The sequence below is a fragment of the Tribolium madens genome, unplaced genomic scaffold (genome assembly GCF_015345945.1).
Source record: "Tribolium madens isolate multiple individuals breed KSU strain unplaced genomic scaffold, Tmad_KSU_1.1 Scaffold_7;HRSCAF=85;Tcas5.2_LG10, whole genome shotgun sequence".
NCBI classification, from domain to species: domain Eukaryota; kingdom Metazoa; phylum Arthropoda; class Insecta; order Coleoptera; family Tenebrionidae; genus Tribolium; species Tribolium madens.
The window spans coordinates 3,364,211-3,387,948 of NW_025401050.1; the positions used below are offsets into that span (position 1 = coordinate 3,364,211).

Genomic DNA, 23,738 nt, shown 5'->3' on the forward strand with positions numbered 1-23,738 from the left:
GACACAAATTACTAACGCACAAAGGAAATTTGTAATCCACACGATCTGAATAATAAATCAAGGAGAGTCACAGAGGCCAAACGGGAATCTCCATATTCTACTCGGATTTATCGAAACAAGACATACCGACAACAGTAACGATTTCTTTATTTAGTCAAATTAAAAATGAAAAAATATCTCATAATAGAACAAATACAGCAAATACAGAGTGATTTTTTTTTAAAAATTCTTATTTCAGAAATTAAAGAACAAAATTAAATAGCTTTTCATATTTTTCTAAATATCATAGTAAATTTTGGACTATATTCAACTTTCTAACATTAATTAGGGACCCACACTTTTTTTTTCGTAATTTGGAGGATTAGGTCTTTTAAGACAGACATGGGCAATATGTTCTAGTTTTACTAAAAATTATTGTTTAAAAAATTATCCAAGTTGAAAAAAAATAAATTAATAAAATCTAGTTGATTGTTATCAATTAAAAAATTGACGTTTACAATAATTTTATTAAAAGTAGTAAACAAAATAAATAAATAAATAATAATAAAATAAATTAATCACTTCAAATTAGATGTTTTTCTGATTTGTTATAAGTAATTATTATTGTCATTTCTTATTGAAAATTTGAAAAAAAAACTGACAATATTTTCTTTCTTCACAACAGTGTCTTATTTGACACCATGCAAATAAATTTCATTAACTTTTATTTTTTTTTTTTAATTTTGATAATTTTTTTAAAAGTATAACATATTACACTCGTCTGTACCAAGAAAACTAGTTCCTTCTAAATTATAAAGAAAAAAATTGGTTTCCAATTTAAAGTTAGAAAGTTATATATTGCCCAAAGTTTATTGTGACATTTAGAAATTGTCATCTTATACTATGTTAAAAGCAATTTAATTTATTTTTTAATTTTTGAAATTGGAACATAAATAAAAATTCACTATATAAAAAGTTTATAAATTGCCACAAATTTTATATTTTTCTATCCAAAGTTAATAAACAGTGGTTATTTTAGTAAACGCCTTAGATTCTAGCCCTGATTATTTAGCTCTATACAATATACAGAGTGTTTTAAAAACAAACCGCCATACGTCAACCAGTGATAGAATATGTCACTCTGGAAAAAAGTTTTCTTTATTCATAATATGATGAATTATTAACATTTATTAAACAAATGAATGCTTAATTTAAAGTCTTACTTAATTTATGTTGTCAATGTGACATAAATATAAACATGAGTGTGCAAACGATTCATTTATAAGATTAAATAACTTTAAGTAAAAACATAATAACTAAAGAAATTGCTTTATATTGCCTCAATTGAATAAGACTTGAAGCTAAGCAATTGCTTCATAAATGTCATCGTTTTCAATTTATTTAATTTGTTTTTAATTTGTCACAATTTGTACAAAGTTCCCTGTTAGACTAAGCTGCAACTCTCGAATGAAGATAGAAAACATTTATTTAACTTTTTTTTCTCAGAATGATATTTTCTATCACTGGTTTACGTATGTTGATTTACTATTGAAACACAAAATTTTATATGCAACTAACTACCTAAAACTTAAAAAAAAACAAATATTTTATTATTATTATTAAAAAATTATATTATTATTTTCTATATTAAATTTTATTTACAGAACTCACAAAATCAAAATTTTGGTGGAAAAATGGATAGCATCTTATGTCCATAGCCACAAATTTTATTTACTTTTTGTTTAAAAATGTTGAAAATTTTAGTATTTATAAATATTGTGTGCCTTTTTGCTCTTTGAAAGCGTTAAAATCAAATAGCTTAGTACAGACATCACCACGTAACATCTAGAGACAAAATTCAGAGTGCTAATAATATTGATTAAAACAATACACTGCAAGTAATGTTGTAGACAAAAGTGAGCTTCTTGCTACAAAAACTTTAATAGAAAAGTGTAAAAAATACAAGCAGTTACCGTGTGACTATTAATGTTTGTAACAAAAAATATATTGGCAATACTGATTAATAGCACAGTGCCGGACAATAAATTTAGTCCACTACAAATGTCCAAATGACATTCGTCTCTAAAGCGGGCTATATATACAGGTGTTCCGGCTAAACACCACATTAGAAGTATTGGGATTTTTAACAATACTATTTATCAAAAATTTTATTTATAGCCATAATCGTTTCGGTTCTGCTCAGTGAAAATATTTTCAAGATGGCGCCACTTCCTCTTACATCGGAAGTGGATATTAACTTCGATAGTTTAAATAAAAATTTATGTTTTTTATTGAGTTTTTGGATTACTCAAGTGATTTTGAGAGAGTTTTTGTTAGCCTTCCCTAGACCTAAGTTTAACCCTTTTTTCTATTCAAAAATCGATAACTCTCTCATTTTTTATTATGTTGAAACCATATTTGGGCATACGAGAGAAAAAGGTTAGATCTTTCCTTTCGTGTATTCGTAATTGGAAAAATAATAAACAAACCGCCAAAATGCAAGGTTACGTTTAGGAAACTTCAAATACTCAATTTTTCTTAATGAAACGCTTCGATTTTTTTCTTTACTAAATGGAGGAGAATTTAGTTCTGTATTAACCTTCCCTATACTTATGTTTGATAATTTTCAAGTTATAGTAACTTCTAGAAATTCATTATCAATAGCTATTTTAGCATAGGTTGTCATAGGAATAAGAGTATCAAAGTAATTTAAATTAAATAAATTTAATTTGTATTGACAAAAAGAATAAGATAATTGTGAAAAAAAAACTTTGCGTTTTTTCAGTGAGAAATATATCCATAGTAATCTAGGCGAAAACTACCGTGGATAGTAATGAATTTTTTGCATTAGAAAAAAATTCAAAATAACTTGGAAATCATTAAATTTAGGTATAGGGAATGTTGGTACAGATTGATGCAGAATTAAATTCTCTTTCATTTAGTGAAGAAAAAATTGTAGCCTTTTATTTGAAAAAAATCAGTTTCCCAAACATAACTTTAAGTTTTGGAGGTTTATTAATTATTTTTCCAATTGTAGATACACGAAAGAAAAGATCTAATCTTTCTTTTTCATTTGCCCAAATACGATTTCAAAATAATTAAAAATGGTAGAGTTATCGACTTTTGGAGAGGAACATGCGAATTAAAAAAAGATCAGAAAAGTCTAAGTCAAAAACCGAAACTGCCAACTTCCTTTATTAAAATTAGAAGGAATGAATTTGCTAGTAGTGCCAACGTTAGGACTGCTTGACATTTCATACTTTACACGAGTAGCATAAATAATTGTAAGTGTCCTTCAACACCTTCAAACAGCTGTGTAAAGTCCAAATCAAAATAAAAGCACGACGATATGAAAATGTTCAAGAGAAAAAGAAATAAAAAACAACGTAATTAGAAATAGTCATTTCAATTCGTGTAGCAAGCTTTTATTCGAAAACTAAACTCGGTTAGGTTTTTATCCGTATCGAATACAGGAAACATCTTGCTCACTCGTAAGTTACACACCGTCGCAATAATTTTTCCGCTTCGCTTCTTGTATCCATCTCTCGTCGCAGACCTTATTTAGCTTAAGCTTCTTGCGCTGGGAGCTCGCAATATCGCCTAATTTCGAAAAGGGAATCACGGTAATGCCCTTATCGATTTAGCGGTCTGTGCGGCCCAGCTGACGTCAAAATCGATGACGTTGAGCGAATCTTCGCCGAATAACACCGTGCCACTCGTGGCAAAGATGTGAATGCGGAGCAATTTCATTTGTCGGTTGCATCAGTTCGCTGCACGATCGTAAATGGATTGGATTTCGAACGAGTGAATTTCCGTTTCCTACTCATTATCAAAACGATTCAAGGAATTGCCGTTATTTACAAGTTTATTTTTCTACGTGAAAAGAGACGAGGTTTTACAAGCAGCACCCACTGATTTATGCAAATGAATGCGAGCGACTTTTACAACCATCGTAAAATAAGGAAATAATTAATTTTAAAGGGGCTAATCCATCAGTTTTCATGCGAAAATCGATGCTTTGATTAGCCTGATGTTGTTCAAGCGCTGTAAATGTTAGATCGGTTTTCTTAGATTAGATGCCGGGTTTTAAACAGGTTAATCACGCGACGGACGTTTACTTTCAAAAAATACACTGACTTCGGACTTCGGGGAATGACTGATTGGTCATTGTCCTTCATGGAAATGATTTTTTTATTTCTTTAAACTCAAAAGCAATTTTTACAAAAAATGTGCCCTGTGGTAAATTGTATTCAACTGAACTGGTTTGTATTACTAGTATTACAAACAAAACTCACACAATTTCATCACGATTTTGTAAACAAAACTTCTTAAATATTTAATTTAAACAATTCAACAACAGAGCTGTATAATTAAAATTCTTAATATTCGTTACAATATTAACCTTTTTTATAAATCAGTTAATTCCAGAACACGAATTGCAAAAAGAAGTACAACACTAAAATGTTAATATTAAAGAATTATTAAAAATTTTGCCTTTATTGGCCTTATTTGTCTATAGAAGCCATTATTAATTTTTCATTCAATTTTACGAGTATTAGTTCCATTTGGTTTTATTTTTTTATAACAAATAATTCTCTACAATCACAGACTTTGCTGTAGAACAATTTATTAGTTGTATAATCAAAAATAATCACTTTATCGATTTGGAAATTACTAAACACTGTATTGTACTTGTATTTAATAAAAAACACCAAGTGCAAGAAGAGGAATTTCTAAAGAACTGACTAAATGCAAATTAAATTTAGTTTTAGTAAAATTCAAAGTAGTTCAAAATATGTCAGCCAAAGGTTTCCTGTCAACAAAATAGTTTTTTTGTTACAAGTACCTAAAATACAGTTTTTGCGGACAAATCGTTGTTTCCGGACGAGGCGGAGCCGAGTGAAAAATAGCCGATTTAGGTACGTGTTACAAACAAGATTGTTTTGTTAAAACTCTCACAAAAACATTCACATCTTTTATGAATTAAAAAAAAATTCCACCATAGTAACCAAATGGACTTTTTCGTCTGAAAAAACTGTTTTTGAAAACTAAATATCTAAAATAACCATTTTACGTACTATTTTATTGAGTCCGGAAAAAAACTATTTTAGGGACTTAAATGAGTTTCTAAAATAGCTATTTTTGGAGCGTAGACAAAAAAATAATAATTAAATGACTTTTTAGCACTCAGATTTTATGTATTTGTTATATATTTTTTGAATAGTTACTTTTGTGGCAAGTAAAAAAAGTACAAGCAAATTTTTTAGGTACCTGTTAAAACACTTAAAATCTCACATTCAAACCTCTTATTATGTATGATTAACTTCTCGAAAATAATGGTTAAAAATGAAATTAGTACCTAAAATAGCGACTTTTAAAAACGTATGTACAAAAAAGTATTTTTCCGCATTATTTTGTAGTAATACATACAATACTTTTTTATTTTGTACTCAATGTTAAAGAGTGCTTTTATCAACTAATTTCAGTAGATAAAGTAGTCTTTTATTGTCTAGTGAAATAAAGTAATTTTATCTACTCCACTTTGTCATCAGCCAGACACAAGAAATTCTGGTAGGTGAGTAGAAACAAAACCGAAATATTATACACAACAATAAAGATGATAAAGATTGTTTATTTGTTCGTGAAAAAAGTCCACTTGTAAACTTTGTCACTCGTAAACTTAACCTTTTCACTGGTAGATAAACAATTTCTTTATCGCCAGAAAAAATTAAATAATTCATTTTTTTTTAATTTATATCTGTTAATTTTAATAACAAGACAATTTTAAACAAGAAGTTGATTTCATAAAAATATTGTAATGTAAAGCCAATAAACATTAGATAAAACAATGAACAATGTTTGTTTCGCCTTTTTATTACTTTATTTTTAAGAAATTGCGTTTTTCTGTAAATTGTTACTTTTTCGTATTAGTTGTGTATAATTTAACAATACGACATTACAACTCTTGAAAGTAAAACGACCGCCACAGTGCAATCATTGACATTGTAATATTTGTTTAAATTTGACAATGCAGCAATAATTCTCAAAAATCAAAATTTTTAGATTTCTGGTTAAATTATAAACTTAGAAATAGAAAAAATTATTATAAAACTTTACAAAACACAAAAATTGATGAGTTTTTTAATAATAATCGTTGAAAGTTTTTCGACTGAAATTGTTGGAAAACATTTAGAAACGTTTAATTTTTTGTTCCTATACAGGATGCGCCAGAGAAAAATGCCATATAAGGTAAGATACCAGGAACGTGGAAAAAATGTTTAAAAAAATTATCTATGAAAATTAGAAGTTGTGAGAGTTTAACTTTTGCACTTTGGCTCTATTTATTTCTGTTGGAAAAATAATTTTCCAAGTTTTTTTGCTACAGGCTATAAGAAGGGGAAACAAGGAAGCTGTATCCTAAATTGTAACTCTGTTCAATGAATGTTATTTGTCGCTTTTATTGTCAAATTTTTTATACCTGAATAATTGTAAAAAAACATATACAAGATCTTCAGTATCATTAAATAGACATCAAAATGTCAAATGTCAAAAAACAAATGTCAAAATTTTTTGACAGATTGAATTTTTTAAACATTTTTCCCCCGTTCCTGGTATCTTATCTGACTAAATTTTTCTCTGGGGCAGCCTGTATGTTGCAAACAAATTACTCTCATTTTGATTGTTTGATTTTGCGCCAGTTTGACTGAAAATATTCTCTAATAAGTTTTAACTGTTATCAGTTATCATATTGCAATAACTAAACGTAAATAGTATTCCCGACATGTCATTTCATCTCGTTGGATTTATTGCATCCGTCGTAAAAGCAAGAGCGTTATGGGCCCGTGTATACGGAAATAAATATGGCGGGCCTCCGTAATGGGTGTATACATGTACAGGTATATTCGTAGGCATGCCTGAATTAAGGCCAATTTTACTTTTATTGAAAACGATAAATTTTATCGGCCCTATCGATGAATTTAGAACTCGCACCTGAATTGCTCTGCATTCCTGCCTTGAAATTACTGCCAAATGTTACACGGAGCGATCCCACTTCTGATTATTAAAAACAAGGATGATCTTATACTGCAGATATTGTTACAATAAATTTACCCCAAAAGTGTGATGGTTGAATCACGTGACAAAATACCATGTTGGGTTAACAGATGGCTTGATATCAGTGTCACGTATTATCCCCTTACACGTGTACATCGCATGACACCTGTTTAAATTGTTTAATTTTCAAATTTGTAACATTTGATGTGTAGCAAATTTTGTAAATAAAATAGCCAACTAGCCACATTAAGTATTGGGAGTTCTAACAATTATCTAAAATTGTGTTTATGATCATAATCGTTTAGATCTTGCTCAATGAAAATATTTTCAAGATGGCAGCACTTCCGGTTACACCGAAAATGGGTATCAACTTCGTTATTTTAAATAGAAAGTTATATTTTTTATTGCGTTTTTGGATTAATCAAGTGATTTTACGAAAGTTTCTATCAAACTTTTCTACACCTAAATTTAACCGTTTTTAAAGTATTTAGCCTTTTTTGAATTTTTTTAATTTGCATCTTCCTCTCCAAAAATTAATAACTCTACCATTTTTAATTATTTTGAAATCAAACTTGGGCATATGAAAAAGAGATGTTAGATCATTTCTTTAGTGTATGTTTAATTACAAAAATAATTAACATACCTCTAAAATTTAAGGTTTGGTTTGGGAAACTTCAAATACCCGTAACTAAATTTATTCAAATGGAAAGCCCTAATTTTTTCTTCACTAAATGAAAAAGAATATAATTCTGGATCGATTTGTATTGATATTCCCTACAGCTAAATTTAATGATTTCCAAGTTATTTTGACTTTTTTTTACAATGGAAGAAATTCATTAGATACTATATACAGGATGTTCCGTCTTTATTGTTACAAACTTAAACAGGTGATAGAATATTCAATTTTAAGACAAAAGTTTCCTATGAACATGTATCAATAAATGTTACGTAAGCGAGCTACACCCCTTGAAAAAGGTGCGTTTTTAATGGGGTTTTAACACTTTTGCAGAATAGATAAAATTACAAGCGTTGGTACAGCTGATTACTTTTAAACACCTAAACGAATTTAAAGATCAGTTGTCGAAATTTTTAATCACGGGTCTCTTAAACGGTGATACAAATTTAATTTTTAATTTTTATCCTCTTTATGGTCTGACAAGTTGTAAACTGATTTTACTCAAAAACGGTAAGTTTTATCGAAAAAACGCAAGAGAGCTCTTTTTTGTAAAAAATTATGAAATTTAGAATTTTGTGGCTAAAAGTGGCAAAAACCAACGCCAAAATAGTTAGGGTACTTTTTACTCTAAACCCCCCAATTTAGGACGCCCCTGAGTAAATATTTCGACATTTTATCTTTGAATTCATTTGGGTGTATAAAGGTTATCAGTTTTACCAAATTTTGTAATTTTATCTACAATGGTTTCTGAAATATTGGAAAAAATCCATTAAAAGGCGCACCCCTTTCAGGGGATGTGGCCCCCAAGATTTTTCGATATATGTTTATAGGAAACTTTTATCTTAAAATTGAATATTCTATCACCTGGTTAAATTTTTAACAATAACAATGGAACACCCTGAATAGTTTGCCATCGAAATATTTCTCCTTTTTTTTACATTTGTGTTATTCTTTTTGTAAATGCAAATTAAATTTATTTAATCTAAATTTGAATAATTTTGATGTTCTATTTTTTTCTTATTTCTGTGACAACTTATGCTAGAGTAGCTATTGCTAATGAATTTCTCACAATATCATACAGGGTGTCCCAGCGAGTTGGAAAAGTCCATTAGTGACTTTTAAATGGTAAAATAAACAAAAATATAGTACATTGATAGATACTAATCTAGTCCAACGCATAAGCGTACACGCTGTATAGTTGAAAATTATATATAAATATAATTTTCAACTATACAGAGTGTCTCAAAAATAAGTTACAATACAAACTTGTGTTTTTTTAAATAAAAAACCATATGTTTCTTAGCCCTTTTGGATGTAGATTTTGATAACAATATTTTTAAGTTAAACATTTATTGGTCGATTTTGTTCAGTTTTCAAAGTAAGACGGTTTTTTTTTTTGACAAAAACATGCACTTTTTAAAAATTTATTACACAAAAACTAAGACGTCTAGAAATATTATTTGTTACTACCGCTAAGAAGAGGGTACAAGCTACAAGGTTGTGACATTTTTTTAGTGTGTTGCATTTGCAAAGATAAGAAAACGAGGGCGTTTTTTAAAAGTTCAATAACTTAAAGAATTTAAATGAAACACCCTATTTATTGTTTTTGCATTTAAAAGGTTATTAAAATGTCTTTCTAAAATTATTTACTTTTAGATGTTTATAATCAAAAACTAAAAAGATATTTAACGTTAAACATTAAAAAAAAATACTGTTGTTTCAGTAGCCAAAAAGTGCACAGTTGCACAAGAGATGAAAGAAATATCACATTTGTATTAAACTGAATCCATTATTTTTTATTTTTACAATAAAATAATTCAAATTTCAGTATTTATAACAACTTTTACTGGATAAATCAACGGATAAGTGATCCGTGGTGTACTATGGTTGCCATAGTATCAACAATGCTCAGATATTGATAAGCATTGTTGCTACAATTAATATTGAATGTTAAATATCTTTTCATTTATCAATACGAGACATTAAAAGTTATTTTTTTTAGATAGAAAATTTATTAATCTATTAGATGCAAAAATAAAAAATAAATTGCAAAGAAACATACGGTGTTTCATTAAAAAAAAACACAAGTGAGTATCGTAACTTATTTTTGAGTCATGCTGTATGGTTGAAAATAATTTTAGGTGATGCACTCGATTAATATCTATCAACGTCATATACATTTTTTTTAAATTTCACTATTTAAAGGTCACTAATGGACTTTTTCAACTCGCTGGGACACCCTGTATGTTCTTGTCGAAAAAATTCTCTACATGAATAAAATAGAAACTTAGGGCAAAGCCACAAGTTAATACTTAAAAAATATTTAAAATTCCTAATTGTTGGTTGGCTCGGCCCCATTTCACGGGCTCTCCGTCCTGCGGCAGCTTCGTCAAATATTTATTCAAGAGGAATGTCGAGTCGATTAGGAATTTTTTAATACGACGCGATGTTATTCACCAGATGTGCCTAAAAATTTCACGCAGGTATAAACAGCCAGATAATTATCGTTTCAGTAAACTCGAAATACCGAACCTTCGAATTAATCCAAGCAGAAAATTTACATACAACTACAAATAGTTGATCCATTTCGATTAGTTGAAAGTTTTCGGTTAGTTAACCGAACCGAATTTGATGTGGACTTGAATGAAAAATAAAGCGGAACGAAATTGTTTCTTAATTCAAGTGGAAGTCAACTTTTATTTATCTAACTCGATCTCTAACTGGCTTGTATTTACTCAGACATATCCATAAACTTGAAACGAATTCGCTATAAGTAAACAAAGTTTAATCTCCCCACTAAGTAATTAAACTTTCGCGGTCCAAAATAAAGTAGCTGCCATGAGATGACTTCATCTAATTTGGAGGTTCACTAGAAGCAACAATCTGACATTGTACTTAAAAATTGAAAACGTTTCAAGCCTTGGAATCAGTAAGGATATCCTGGCCTATGTTTGCAACTGAAAGAATTTTATCAGAAAAGCTGATTGTTTAACTTTTTACTAAGAACGTAGAGAAGAAAATAAATGGCGTATTATTTCAAGAAAACAAATACATTATTACAAGTTCTAACAAAGCCAAGAGAAATAAATTCCACAAATTTTATTATGGATATAAGCTGCATCAATAAAGGGTTATTGCCATTTGATGCTCTCTCTTTTCCCATTGGCTATTACGAGTATAATCTTTAACAACTAACTTTTACTCTCAAAATTAGTGAACCAGCCTTAAAGAAGCACCAAAAGACAAAAAATTGAATTGTCTTGTATAATCTTAAATGTACAGAACGTCCCACCTAACACTTCGCTCATTTGAATAAAAACAGAGTTTTTTCAGGAATTAATTGATTGGAAAATTTTCATTTAATATCACATAAACTACTACTAAACTGCAAGTTTTGTCTCTATAAGAAATCCTAACTATTTTTGTTTAAATATCAGATGCTTTATTTTTTATCCGCAAACGTCACAAAAGTGACTACTTTTATAACTAAATGTCACAAGTAAAAGTTTTACCTTTCAGCCATAGAGTAAAAATTTTATTTTTGCGCCTAAGCGTTTTTACTTTTACCATGAATTTATTGATATTTACCAATGTTGTTTCTTGTCTCTTTTACTGCTTGATGACAGACATTAAAAACCGGGAGAAACATGACAATTGTACATCGGGTAAAATTGTTTTTTACAAATAAGGTTGTAAAAGTTATAACATTATTAGAATCAGCAAGTTTTGTTTAGTCTTTCAACGGTCATTGTCAGATTGCAGACAATTTTGGTTTTTGAGTAACTATTCAAAACTTTGATACACAATAAGCACATTTTGGATATCCCAGTTTTTTATGTCTACCGGTGGTACAATGTAGATAATCAGGATTCTACATTTTGCACTACTAACTGCACTAGTTCAATTAATAAACACTATAATAAACACAAATGTCGATGCTGATGCGTAATGTTTGTTTATAGGCGATTTCATTACTTGCAAAGCGTTTTGATGATTTTGTTAATTTTCTTGATAATAATTATCGATCTCACTACGTTTGATCAAATAAAATAAAATAGTAACTGCTGTTTATTTAAATTTGGCGTCGTAGTTGGCGGTGATATGAGTGTGTTGTGAAAAATATGAACGAACCACTATTTTTAATACGCCCGGCGAGGTGTCAAATGTCAGATTAATAACTTTCATTAATAGGGTTCGTTCACAATCGGACTTTCATGGATAGCTTTGACGACAAATTTAAAAAACACCCGTTATATGGTATTTGGAGTAAATAGGTGTTTATGTGGCTCAAGTGAAATATTTGTCTCACTACGTTTGTCAAAATAAACGTTCACCTTCGCCACATAAACTATCACTTTTACTTCTAATAACATAATATACTATTTCTAACAATGCTTTGTTTCGATAGTTCAACTGTTTATTAGTCAAATTTTTGAAGTAAAAGAAGAGAAAAAAAAGTTTATGGAACAATAAATAAAAGTGTATTTTTATTGTGAATTGAAATTCTAAAATAACAAGTAATTTTTGTGAAATGAAATCACGAAATGATATTTTTGAGAAGAATTGCAGAATAAATAAAAAACACTTTTGTGTAATAGAATCGTTAGAGGAAATCCAGCATCCTGTCTGGTCTCGTTTTTGTTGTATCATCTGATGAATTAAAAATGGGAGCTGTAGTAACAATAAAGCTCAGAATTTCGTGTCTCTATCAGTCAGCTGCCATTTTGTGTTCAATTACGTCACGAAGCAGATTATTTCAGTTAAAATATGCAAAAGCGTCTCATAAATTATATCTGAGGCAATAAATAATACGGCCATTATACTAATTACGTATGGAGGAAGCTTTATTAGGCAGACAGGTGGAAGGGCGGCCGTCAGCTTTTAACTCAAATGAATGGGCAAATACCATTTTTTTCCTCCTCCCATCAAATGTAACGTTTTCGTCAAAAATTAGCACTCCCCTTCAATCAATAATCCCAAATCAAATTCCTTAAATAAAGTTAGGATCTTGGCGCTTGTGCAAATAACAAATCTTGAGATATGCAAGCAATTTATTGTGGAAACATCTGGATCCGTGATTTTCGAAATGGCTTTAGATATCGCGTGAGGATCAACGGAACTCTAATAAAGCAAATATTCCCTACCCGAATTGTTAATATAAATAAACTTCGATCGCGGCAGCATTAAGTCTGATGAAATTTCAGGCAAAAACCCATTTCGACAACACTATTTTCTAAAAGACTGAATCAACAATTGAATTTTCATGTTGGCAATTTTCAAATCACAAAAAAAATTGTTTGAACATTTCTAAATCCTAATTTGAAGTTTTAATGTCAAAATTCAGAAAAAATCAAGTGCCTGAATGATTTACCACTACTGCACTTCAAAAGCATTCTTCAATTTGAACTTTTGAAAAATTGACGACATTGAGACCTGATTCACTTGTACATTATTGGATCGCAGAGACGAACATTCCAAATCTCCGGACAGCAAAACGCTTTCACAACGATTCGTGAAACTTTCAACGAAATTATGTCTGATTTTTCGTGCAGACTCGGCGCTTTCAGGTAAGACGTCGTCATGTTTATGACGTGTCAGGAAGAAGGTCCCGTGGGAAAGCTCGTGTCCGAATTGGACGGCTTTGACGATAGCTTCAAGTGGCAAAGCCTACAACATTCCAATCCTTGTCCCTAAACTCACACATAAATATTGGATTTTTAATCCCGGACTCAACAACGAATTTTTTTATTTTTCAGGAGGATATTACATGATAGAACGGAAAACGCTCAAGCTGCAAATAGTAGTCCTAAACACGAACTTAATGAAGAAAAGCGACAACGACGACGAGGCTGCAGAACAATGGAAATGGCTCCACACAGTCCTGGAGAAATTTCAACGAAACGGCGAAACGGTGAGTTTTCACTCTAATGGTCATTAGTCGGTGAAAAACTCCCAGTACTGTAATTCTGAAACAAATTTTGCCGGTTTATAAGCACCGAGTCGATCATAACTCACTTAAGAAATTTTTCATTTGAATTTACGCGCTTTTTTGTCCCCACTCCCGGGCGCTTAATTCAAATTATTTCAATTTGAAGCAGGGCCGTACCCAAGGGGGGGCTTAGGGGGTTCAAACCCTCCCCGAAATGCTGAGCACTTTGTTATATAGTGTTATAAGTGTGTTAAAAATTTAGTTTTTTTTGTTATTTTAGTGAGTAATTTTAAATTTTTGTGAATTAATTTTTCATAATGTTTCATTTTTATTGTTAGGTACAAATTTAAATACTTGATAGAATATTTAATTTTAAGACAAAAGTGTTTCGAAAAATGCTATGAAAGGGAGCTACATCCCCTAAAAAAGGTACGTTTTTTAAAGGGTTTTTCCTAATATTTCAGAAAAAATAAAACTACAAAATTTGGTACCTTTATACATGGTGCACCAGAACTCGCGCCTCAGAGAAAAATGCCATATAAGGTAAGATACCAGGAACATGGAAGAATTGTTAAAAAAAATTTATCATCAAAAATTTCGAAGTTATAAATGTAAATTTTGCACTTTGACTCTATTTATTTCTGTTGGAAAAATAATTTTTAAAGTTTTTTTGCTATAGGCTATTAAAAGAGGAAACAAGAAAGCTGTATCCTAAATTGTAACTCTGTTCAATGTTATTTGTGGCTTTTATTAGCAAAATTTTTGTCAAATAATTGTAAAAAAACATATACAAGATCATCAGTATCCCTAAATGGATATAAAAAAATGTCAAATGTCAAAAAATAAATGTCAAAATTTTTTGACAGATAGAATTTTTTAAACATTTTTTTCATGTTCCTGGTATCTTACCTTAGTTGAAAATTTTGTCTGGGGCGCGAGTTTTGGCACACCCTGTATGTACACCTAAACAAATGCCAAATAACAAAATGTTTAATCAAGCGCGTTCTAAACGGTAAAACAAATTTAATTTTTAATTAAATTTTAATTTTTATGCTGTTTATGGTCTGTAAAATAAATTTTTAAACATTTTTACTAAAAATCCGTAAATTGTATCGGAAAAAGACCTTTTTTTATAAAAACTATGAAATTTTGTTGCTGAAAGTGGCAAAATAGTTGGAGTAAATATTTACCCTAATCCCATTTAGTTTAGGAAGCCCCTAATTAAAAATTTCAACATTTTATTTTTGTACTTGTTTAGGTGTATAAAAGTTATCATCTGTACCAAATTTTGAATTTTNTATGGTCTGTAACATAAATTTTTAAACCGATTTTTACTAAAAATCCGTAAATTGTATCGGAAAAACACAAAAGACTTTTTTATGAAAAACTATGAAATTTTGTTGCTGTAAGTGGCAAGAAACCACAGGCAAAATAGTTAGAGTAAATTTTTACCCTAATCCCATCTAGTTTAGGAAGCCCCTAATTAAAAAAATTAACATTTTATTTTTGTACTTGTTTAGGTGTATAAAAGTTATCATCTGTACCAAATTTTGAATTTTTTTCTAAAATTATTTCGGAAATATTGAAAAAAAACGTATTAAAAGACGCAGCCCTTGCGTAGCATTTTTCGATATATGTTCATGGAAAATTTTTAATGAATGAATGAAAAATTTTAAAAATGAATATTCTATCTCCTGTTTAAATTTGTAACAATAAAAAGTATTAAAAATGTATTTTATTTTTTGTTACTTTTGTGACTTAATTTGTATTTTTTATGTTTAAATAAGATCTCTTATTTCAATTTAAAATAAAAACGTGTACTTAGAGATTTTTGCTTTTTAATCCGCCTTCTTTCATTTCATTTTCATGGACCAACAAGAACCCCCCCCCCTCGAAATAAAATCCTGGTTACGGTCCTTATTTGAAATCCGGTGAGTTGATTAGTTAAACAAAACATCACTATTTAATTACGTTAGGTAAAACTTGCGCTCACATTGTGTGTGTTTATTTTCGATGAAATATAATTGTGTGAGTGTAACAACGTAAGTTGAGGCCCTGAAACGGAAACGTATGCCAACTTTATATATTATTCATAAAGCGAGATAAACCATTCCCTTGTAAAATTATGGGTGTTTGGGGAAACGTGTAGTTTAATGACTTCGTTATACCCATGCAAAAACAATTAAATAAACCGGTCATTTGAACACCACCGGAGATAACGAAACTCATTAATTATAATTTGCCGAACAACTTCCGTGATGGTGAATTATCACGTTTTGCTACTGTTTTATATGAAAGTCTTAAAGATAAATCATGGATGCGGCTCACGTGCACTAAATTGAAAGTGACGTTTGGCAAGTACCTCTTCTATCGTCTCAAAGAGCCAGACATGATATGCGAATACGAAATTTTTAGAATGAAGAGGGTCATGTCCGAAGATGTGACAAGGAGAGATCAAGACGATTTTTACTTCATTTTTATCAGCGACAATAAAATATTTATCTAAATTGGGAAAAAGGCACAGACAGATGTGCCAGAAACCAAAAAAAATGGTATTTGTGTTGTATCACTTTGCTTTTAAATTTTAAAATTAAATATTTCTAAACAATTTAATTATTACTCTAATAAAGTTATGCGAGAAACATGTTGTTTCACTTGGCTTTACACAGTAATACCGTGCTTAAAGTCCTTCAGATGGCAATCCTGATTTTTGACATCAAATGTCAGCGGAAACTTTGACAAGTTTGCGTTTTATTTCTTTTGAATGAAATAATGTTCACTTTAATGTTCACTCAATTTTTTTTTTGATCGCACGGTAGTAGATTACCAAGGACTACCAAGGATTGTATACTATTTTATGCACAATCATCCTCTTTAAACAAAAAAGACGAATAAAAAATTAATCAAATTTGGAAATACATGACATATGACAGTTCAGTTCCTTATTATCAGTTTTCGGGTTGGGAAGTGTCCCTTTCCCTATCTGAACTGTATATTTCATATCGATTGTTAAAGGAAGCTGAAATGTCAAACTTTCCAACTTTTTACATGCAAGGTAATTTGATTATTACTTTATGAGTGTGAATACAATCATACGCAGATATGGTTATACAGCAAGTCCCCGGATTGGGTTTACAAGAGGAAAAAAAAATCTTTGATTTTACGCCAAAACTGCAAAGGAAAACATTTTTTGTTTTATCTGAAACGAGCAAATCTGTAATTAAACTTTCATTATTCTGATTCTGTGAAGACTTAATTTTTTTTTTATTTTTGACTTAGAATGATTTTTCTCTGCTTTTTAAGTCCTATCACATTGGCGGTTTTATCTATTTGACAACTATATGTTACAATTAATTTATTAATTAATGGTATAGTTTTTGTTATAAATGACTTTGGTTTTTATCTTAAAACTGTTTCTTTGAGTTGCTATTTATTAAAATTATGTTTTTCACAAACATTTTTGTAATTTAACTTGCGTAAACTGATTTGTCAAAATAATAAAACCGCCAATGCGATAGGACTTAAAAGCAGAGAAAAATTATTCCAAGTCCGAAATCAAAAGAAAAATTAACTTCTCTTTCTACTGAGTTAGAATAATAAAGTTTTAATTACAGATTTGCTGGTTTCAGATAAAGGAAAAACTTTTTTTTCCTTTGCAGTTTCAAAAATAAAGATTTTTTCCTTCTTGTAAACTCAATCCGGGGACATACTGTATAATTTTTTTCGCAGTCAAATATGACACCTAACAATTTCATATTTTATTGTTTTTATGTTTGATATGCACATTTGATTAATAAAACTTGAAATTACTTTTTTTAATTATTAAAAAAATGTTATTAAGCTATTTTCACCTAAAGAGAGTTTGTCCAAAATGCTTACTTCTAATTATGGGAACATCTGAAAGTTTCTAAGAGCTATATAAATGATGGTACGGCCTTTTTGTATCTTTATCCTTAAGAGTAAATATAATTTTGTTTTTAAAAAGTCCTTCTACAAGCTAAGTTTTATTAGATAGTTTTTTTTACAATTCTATTTTTTAAACCTATGTTAACCAGTCTATATACCATTTTCAATATTATTTATAGAATTACCTGTATAAAAAAATAAATTGCATATCTGCAGCTATTACTAGTTAAAAATTTGATTTTTTTGACGATACTCCACTAACAAAACACAAAAAACATTATACACTCTTAGAAAAATCTACAACAATTTTAAATTATTTTTAAAATTTTTATTTTTTTTTTAAATCTTCAATATTATTTTAGAAGACCGATTAGATAAATTCAGTTATTAGCTATATGAAACCACTTCAAATCTGTACCAAAACATTTTTTCAATGAAAATTTGGTAAAAAAAACAATACAAAAGCACTTGGTAGTGGTCGTTATTAATCGCCGATTAATAAAAGTATGTGCAATGTATCTATGTCGAATTTTTTTTATAAATCTGAAAGAAAAAACATCATCAAAGCCACAAAATCGACAAAAAAAATTTGATTCTGTTTTAATATTTTTTCTCACTAAATCAAAATTTTACCTTGGAATTCTGAACAAATGAATAAAATATTTCAAAGTACCACATCGACATTGTATTTTATGTTATAACATTTCAGGTCCTCATTGACAACAAAATCTCTTTATTTTCAGTTCGATTTCAAAATTTTTAAACATTTCAAAACAATACTGAAATCGCATTCAGGTTTTTAATTTTTCAGGTCCTAATTGACAACGAAATCTCTTTATTTTCAGTTTGATTTCAAAATTTTAAAGCATTTCAAAACAATTCTGCAATTGCATTCAGGTTTTTAATTTTTCAGTCTTTTTATTGTTTTACATATACACACGTTGGTATGTAATACCAACACTTTAAAGTCCTAATTTACTGATCTGTGAAAATGTAAAATTTAATGCATTTTGCTTGTTTGGTGATCCTCTGACCAACAAAAACGCCCTTAAATATTTAAAAGGAATATCAAATTGAATAGAAACTCTTCAATGGGATTTCCATAAATATAACCAAATGAAATTTTTAGCACAGCTCCTTCGTTGCATTAGTTTGTAAACATTCTAAGCTTAATGAATTAAACAAAAAATTATTTATATCTCGTTTGGCCAAATATTTTCTAAAATGAATTTTATTTCGTAGAATTATATCCTACTACTAAAAAAATGTCAAAAAGTATGCCAAAAAAACCCAAAAAAACTAATTTTAAGTTTTAAAAATACACGTATCAAATCAAAATATAGTTTCCGAAGGGCTTTCTAGTCAAATATCGCTTTGCGGTAAATATTTTATCTTTCTCTTCTTTCTATATCGTAATTAGAAAAGTAAAGCTCTTTCTCACCCCCTGAAAATTTTTTGCTTTGTTTTCAGTTTCCGTTTTTAATTAAACGTGCACACAGGTGCGTAATTTAGTACGCATTTTTTCATGAAATACACGTTAGAACCAACGTTTTTGGGTCCGTGAACCGGAAGAATTACGTTTGCCAAAATGGACTGTGATTGATTTTATTGTTTGATGATGGCTCAGCTCCTATAATTAAACAGTTGCTTTGTTTTATTATTTTCAAATAATCACACCGTTTTCACAACAAACTATCAGTAATGACTGAATTTTACTGCGACGTTTTAATCCTCAATTTTGATTGCGTATTAAAATTCAATGCGTAAAACCTGGAGGTTAGGCTTGCAACACGTCAATAAAATATTTAAGCATAAATTCCCTAATAAAAATTGAGCAAAACATGCGAAAAACACGAAAGATAAAGAACAGTAATTGCGCTTTCGCTCGCCGTACATAACCGAGGAGGTAAGAAAAATATAAATAACGTTTTCTTTGCTGAATTTATTACGCCCATTATTTTTATTATGTAGAACGGCGCTAGGATTGTTATCACGATTTTACATAAATTTTTCTGCAGCTAAAACACTGATTAAATACACCTAATTAAATTTTAAAAAGACTTTATTAAAAATAAAACTTTTATTTTATAAAACTGAGTAACCCCCAAATTGATTTCGTAGGCAATTTGATGTTTTATGACTGTAATATTAGAGTTATAAAAACGACTAAGTTTTTTACACGAACATTGGCGATTTTATTGAAACAAGCCTAAAATTTGTCTCAAGAGACTCACTTTATTGTACAAAATAAAAAAAAATAGTTATTATTCATTTGGTCTCCTATAATTTTTGTCGCAACGTCTTCCATTAGTTTTATTCTTTGCAAACGTGTGGAATTAGAAATTTACAAATTACATCCGTATCGTATTGCAAACTTGATCAAGTCATAATTTAATCAAATAAGAACATCCCTAATTCTCTCAACGTCAATAATTGTACAGTGTTGCTTGCATATTAATGCCAAAATTAGATTTGTACGCTCACAAACGATTAAAATTGCATCCGCTGCAATCTAATTTGCCTCAAAAATGTTTCTGAATATAGTAAAAAAAATTCATACTGCTAATTTAATTTTTCACTTGGACACGAATCGAATTTTGCAAAACCATGTCTACGTTCACAGAAATGAACCCAATTAACAAATTCCAAATTCCCCCATGAATTTCTTAGTGATTTGTTTGTTCGTGTTTAACAGCAATCTGTTTAGAGTAAGAGGCTTTAAAAATTAATTTCTCTAGTAAAACCAAAATGACAAAGAGAATACCAACCTAATTCCAGCAACTTGAACTAAAATTATTTAAATTGGTATTACAACAATCCAAATAAACATGCAATATCTACATAATGGAAACATTAGGATATTAATATTTCAACCAGTTTAGTCATGATACGAATTTCTTCAAATGCTTTAAGCAAATGGATTTTTAAAATGTTGAAGGATAATTTTTACGTTTGTGCAAGATTGTAAAACTTCAATTTTATGTTGCAACAGATAATAGATATTTATTATACAAGACGATAAAATTGAATTTTATCTTTGAAAGCAATTAATATGCTCGAAAAGATAAAGGAAATTTAATTGTCGTGTACAATATAAAATGTTATTCAATGCTCACTAATTTTGTAGTTAATTTGGTCGATATTTATAAATGTCAAAGTAAAATTTAACAATGAAATATAATGTCAAAGATTGTTAGCAACTAACAACCGCAGATAAACAACAATGGATGTATTTTTTACCATCTAGACGATAAAATTTCATTTTAACATGAAGAAAAGAATAGATAAAATTCAGTTTAAACATAGAGCATTGAATAATAGTTATTTATTATACAAGACGATAAAGAAATTGTTTATCTACGAGTGAAAAGGTTAAGTTTACGAGTGACGAAGTCACGAATGGACTTTTTTCACGAGTAGATAAACATCTTTATCGGTGTGTATAATATTCCGTTTTATTTTGTACTCACCTACCAGAATTTGTTGAATATAAACAGTAGATAAAAATTACTTTATTTCACAAGACGATAAAAGACTACTTTATCTACTGAAATTAGTTGATAAAATATAAACAGTAGATAAAAATTACTTTATTTCACTAGACAATAAAAGACAACTTTATCTGCTGAAATTAGTTGATAAAAGCACTCTTTAACATTGAGTACAAAATAAACTATATTTTTCTTGAGACGTGTATCTTCAAAATTGGTCGTTGTTTATGAAACAAAAAACTTGATAAAATAATTGTTTTTAAAGCAATACAAATGACATAAAAAGTTTCTTTTCAGAAATTCTATACATATGTTGGTATAAGTTGCAAAACAAAAAACGATTTCCTCTTCTCTATTTCCAATGAGTTTAATGTATTTAGTATTTAGAACATTTAAACACAATATCATTTTTGTATGGTATAAAAGAACAAACTAAAACACAAAAGTGGTTAATGTACGTATACTATAAAAGGTGTAAAAAATAGTACATGTTCAAAGGTGCAAAATGTTTCAAATGGTTGAATTTTGAAAAATAATACACTATTGTTAAATTTGAAAAAAAATTGGAAACAAAAAAAAATTACTTGTTTTGAAAATTTACATGTTTGTAAATCAACTTTGCAATTAATTTAAGATGAATAAAATTAGGTCATGCAAAAGCTGAATGGTTTTAAACATTAGTTAATTAGTACTGTTTCTTGATTTTTTTACAAATTTTCGGAAATATCAAAAAAAAAATTTTTAATTTTTCCAATTTTTTTCTGATTTGACATCCAAAGTTGTGAAAAAAGTTGAGAAAAATGTTTTTTTATTTTGATAAAAATTACACAATGTTCAGAAACAATTAATTCTTTTCCTCCGATTGTAAAACTTTGATTAATCGGTCCGAAAATCCAGTTTGATGGATCGATTTAAAAATATACAAAGCTATTGGGGACACATTAAGCTGTAAAAAATTCTGGACACATTTGTCTCCCTATCAAAATTTGTAAATACACAGTAGATTTACTGAAAAAACAAAAAAAGTTGCTTTTTTCTCTTTTCTTTAAATCAATGTTGAGTGAAAATTTTTTTTTCAAAAAATCCTAAAAACATCTTGTAGGAAATGTATTCCAGTTTTTAAAATACTCCTTATATTCTCTGTGCGGTCATTGAGTTGCTGAGATATCAATAATCTCTCAAAAAATTCGTTTTTCACTTAAAGTCAAATCTTTTAGCGAAAAATTCACGTAAAGAAAAATTTAAAAAGGCACATTAAAGCTGAATAAACAAGCCATCTGGCTCATGTATTGATTTAACTAAAAAAAAATTCTCAAATCCGTGGTTCAAAAAATTTTTTTTTAAAATACAATTTTTTTATCTTGCTATTTCTTAGGATTGTGTAATAACCGAAGTTTAAATTTATGTCAAAAGATCTTAAAACTACAAACTTAAAGCTTTAAAACGTTTTTTTTTAATTTAGATACGACCATTTTTCATTGAGTTTACAAAAATCACCAAAAAAATTAAGATCTTTTTTGTCCCATTTAATCGTTTTTTTTTTAATTTAGATACAATTTTTCAGTGAGTTTTTAAAAATCACCAAAAAAATTAACATCTTTTTTGTTCCTTGAACTTTTTGGAATAGGATATAAAAAGTTTATGTAGAATGTTTTGTCGTTTTGAAGTATTTGAAATAATAAGAAAATTTTTTTCAAAAAGTTTTTTACTGAAACGCTTAATTTTGCATTAATTTGAAACATGGAAAAACAATATAGAATAACATAAACGATGAAATTGATTCAATCATTCTCAAAAGGAAAAATAGAATCATAGAAAATTTAAGACATTTTTGAAGTAAAAGTGATTTTAAAGAATGCAACGTTACTAAAACAAGATTAGAACAAACACGAAATTCCAAATATTATTAAGAGTTATTTATTATTATTTTTTTACCTTAACCAAGAGTACATTTTCAATGTAAAGTTCGTTTTTTAATTATATGCGTGTGGATCAATTAATAATTCGGAAGACGTACCAAATAGCTATCTCTTTTCAGCATTTGCAAACAGCCTTGTTGCTCTCTCGCTACGTATTTGAGTAAGGTCTGTTACGCTATTTATCTCACTTTAACACATGCGATTAAAGTAACACAGAGCTAATAACGTACGTCAAAAATTGTCTTAGCGTCACGTAGGTCATTTGTATTTCATTTTTAATGTGGAAAACTATTTAGAGGCTAATATTTATAACCTCTATATCATCACAATAATCGTAATTCAAGAAGCCTTATAGAAATCCTAATGTAGCTTTAATTTTTGACTTTATTACCAAAATGTCAGAAGCTGTCAAATGTCAAAAACAGATGGAGGTCATGTCGTATTCTTAATTCACACTACCCCCACCAGCAATTCATTAAAATATAAATTTTAGTCGGCGCTCGTGACGAACAGTAGGTTGCATCTATTGAATTTTTATGAATTCCTAAATTGTTTTTCTTTCTTCAGGCTGCGGTGTATGTAACAATTAATATTCCAGACGTCTACTTACAAAGTAAAAGCTTTTAAAGAATTCAGGAAACCAATGTTGTTCTTTTTAATGCAGTATTTTGCAAGGAATCCATTTAAACTTTCTGAATATTTTCCCCGAAGCAAAATCCCAACCAAAGCCATCGGATCAAAGATATTAATTATCATAAACGTTACCAATTTTTATTAAATTATTT

At 28.9% G+C, this 23,738-nt stretch overlaps 1 protein-coding gene across 3 annotated transcripts in view; it reads left to right on the top strand.

The window, feature by feature from the left end:
• Positions 1–23,738, top strand: part of LOC123010058 (acid sphingomyelinase-like phosphodiesterase 3b) — a 220,065-nt gene that overhangs the window by 145,383 nt on the left and 50,944 nt on the right. For all 3 annotated transcript variants that reach the window (XM_044406693.1, XM_044406692.1, XM_044406694.1), the window contains exon 5: positions 13,465–13,619. In XM_044406693.1, the coding sequence (XP_044262628.1) occupies positions 13,465–13,619 (155 nt within the window). The remainder of the gene's footprint in view (positions 1–13,464; positions 13,620–23,738) is intronic.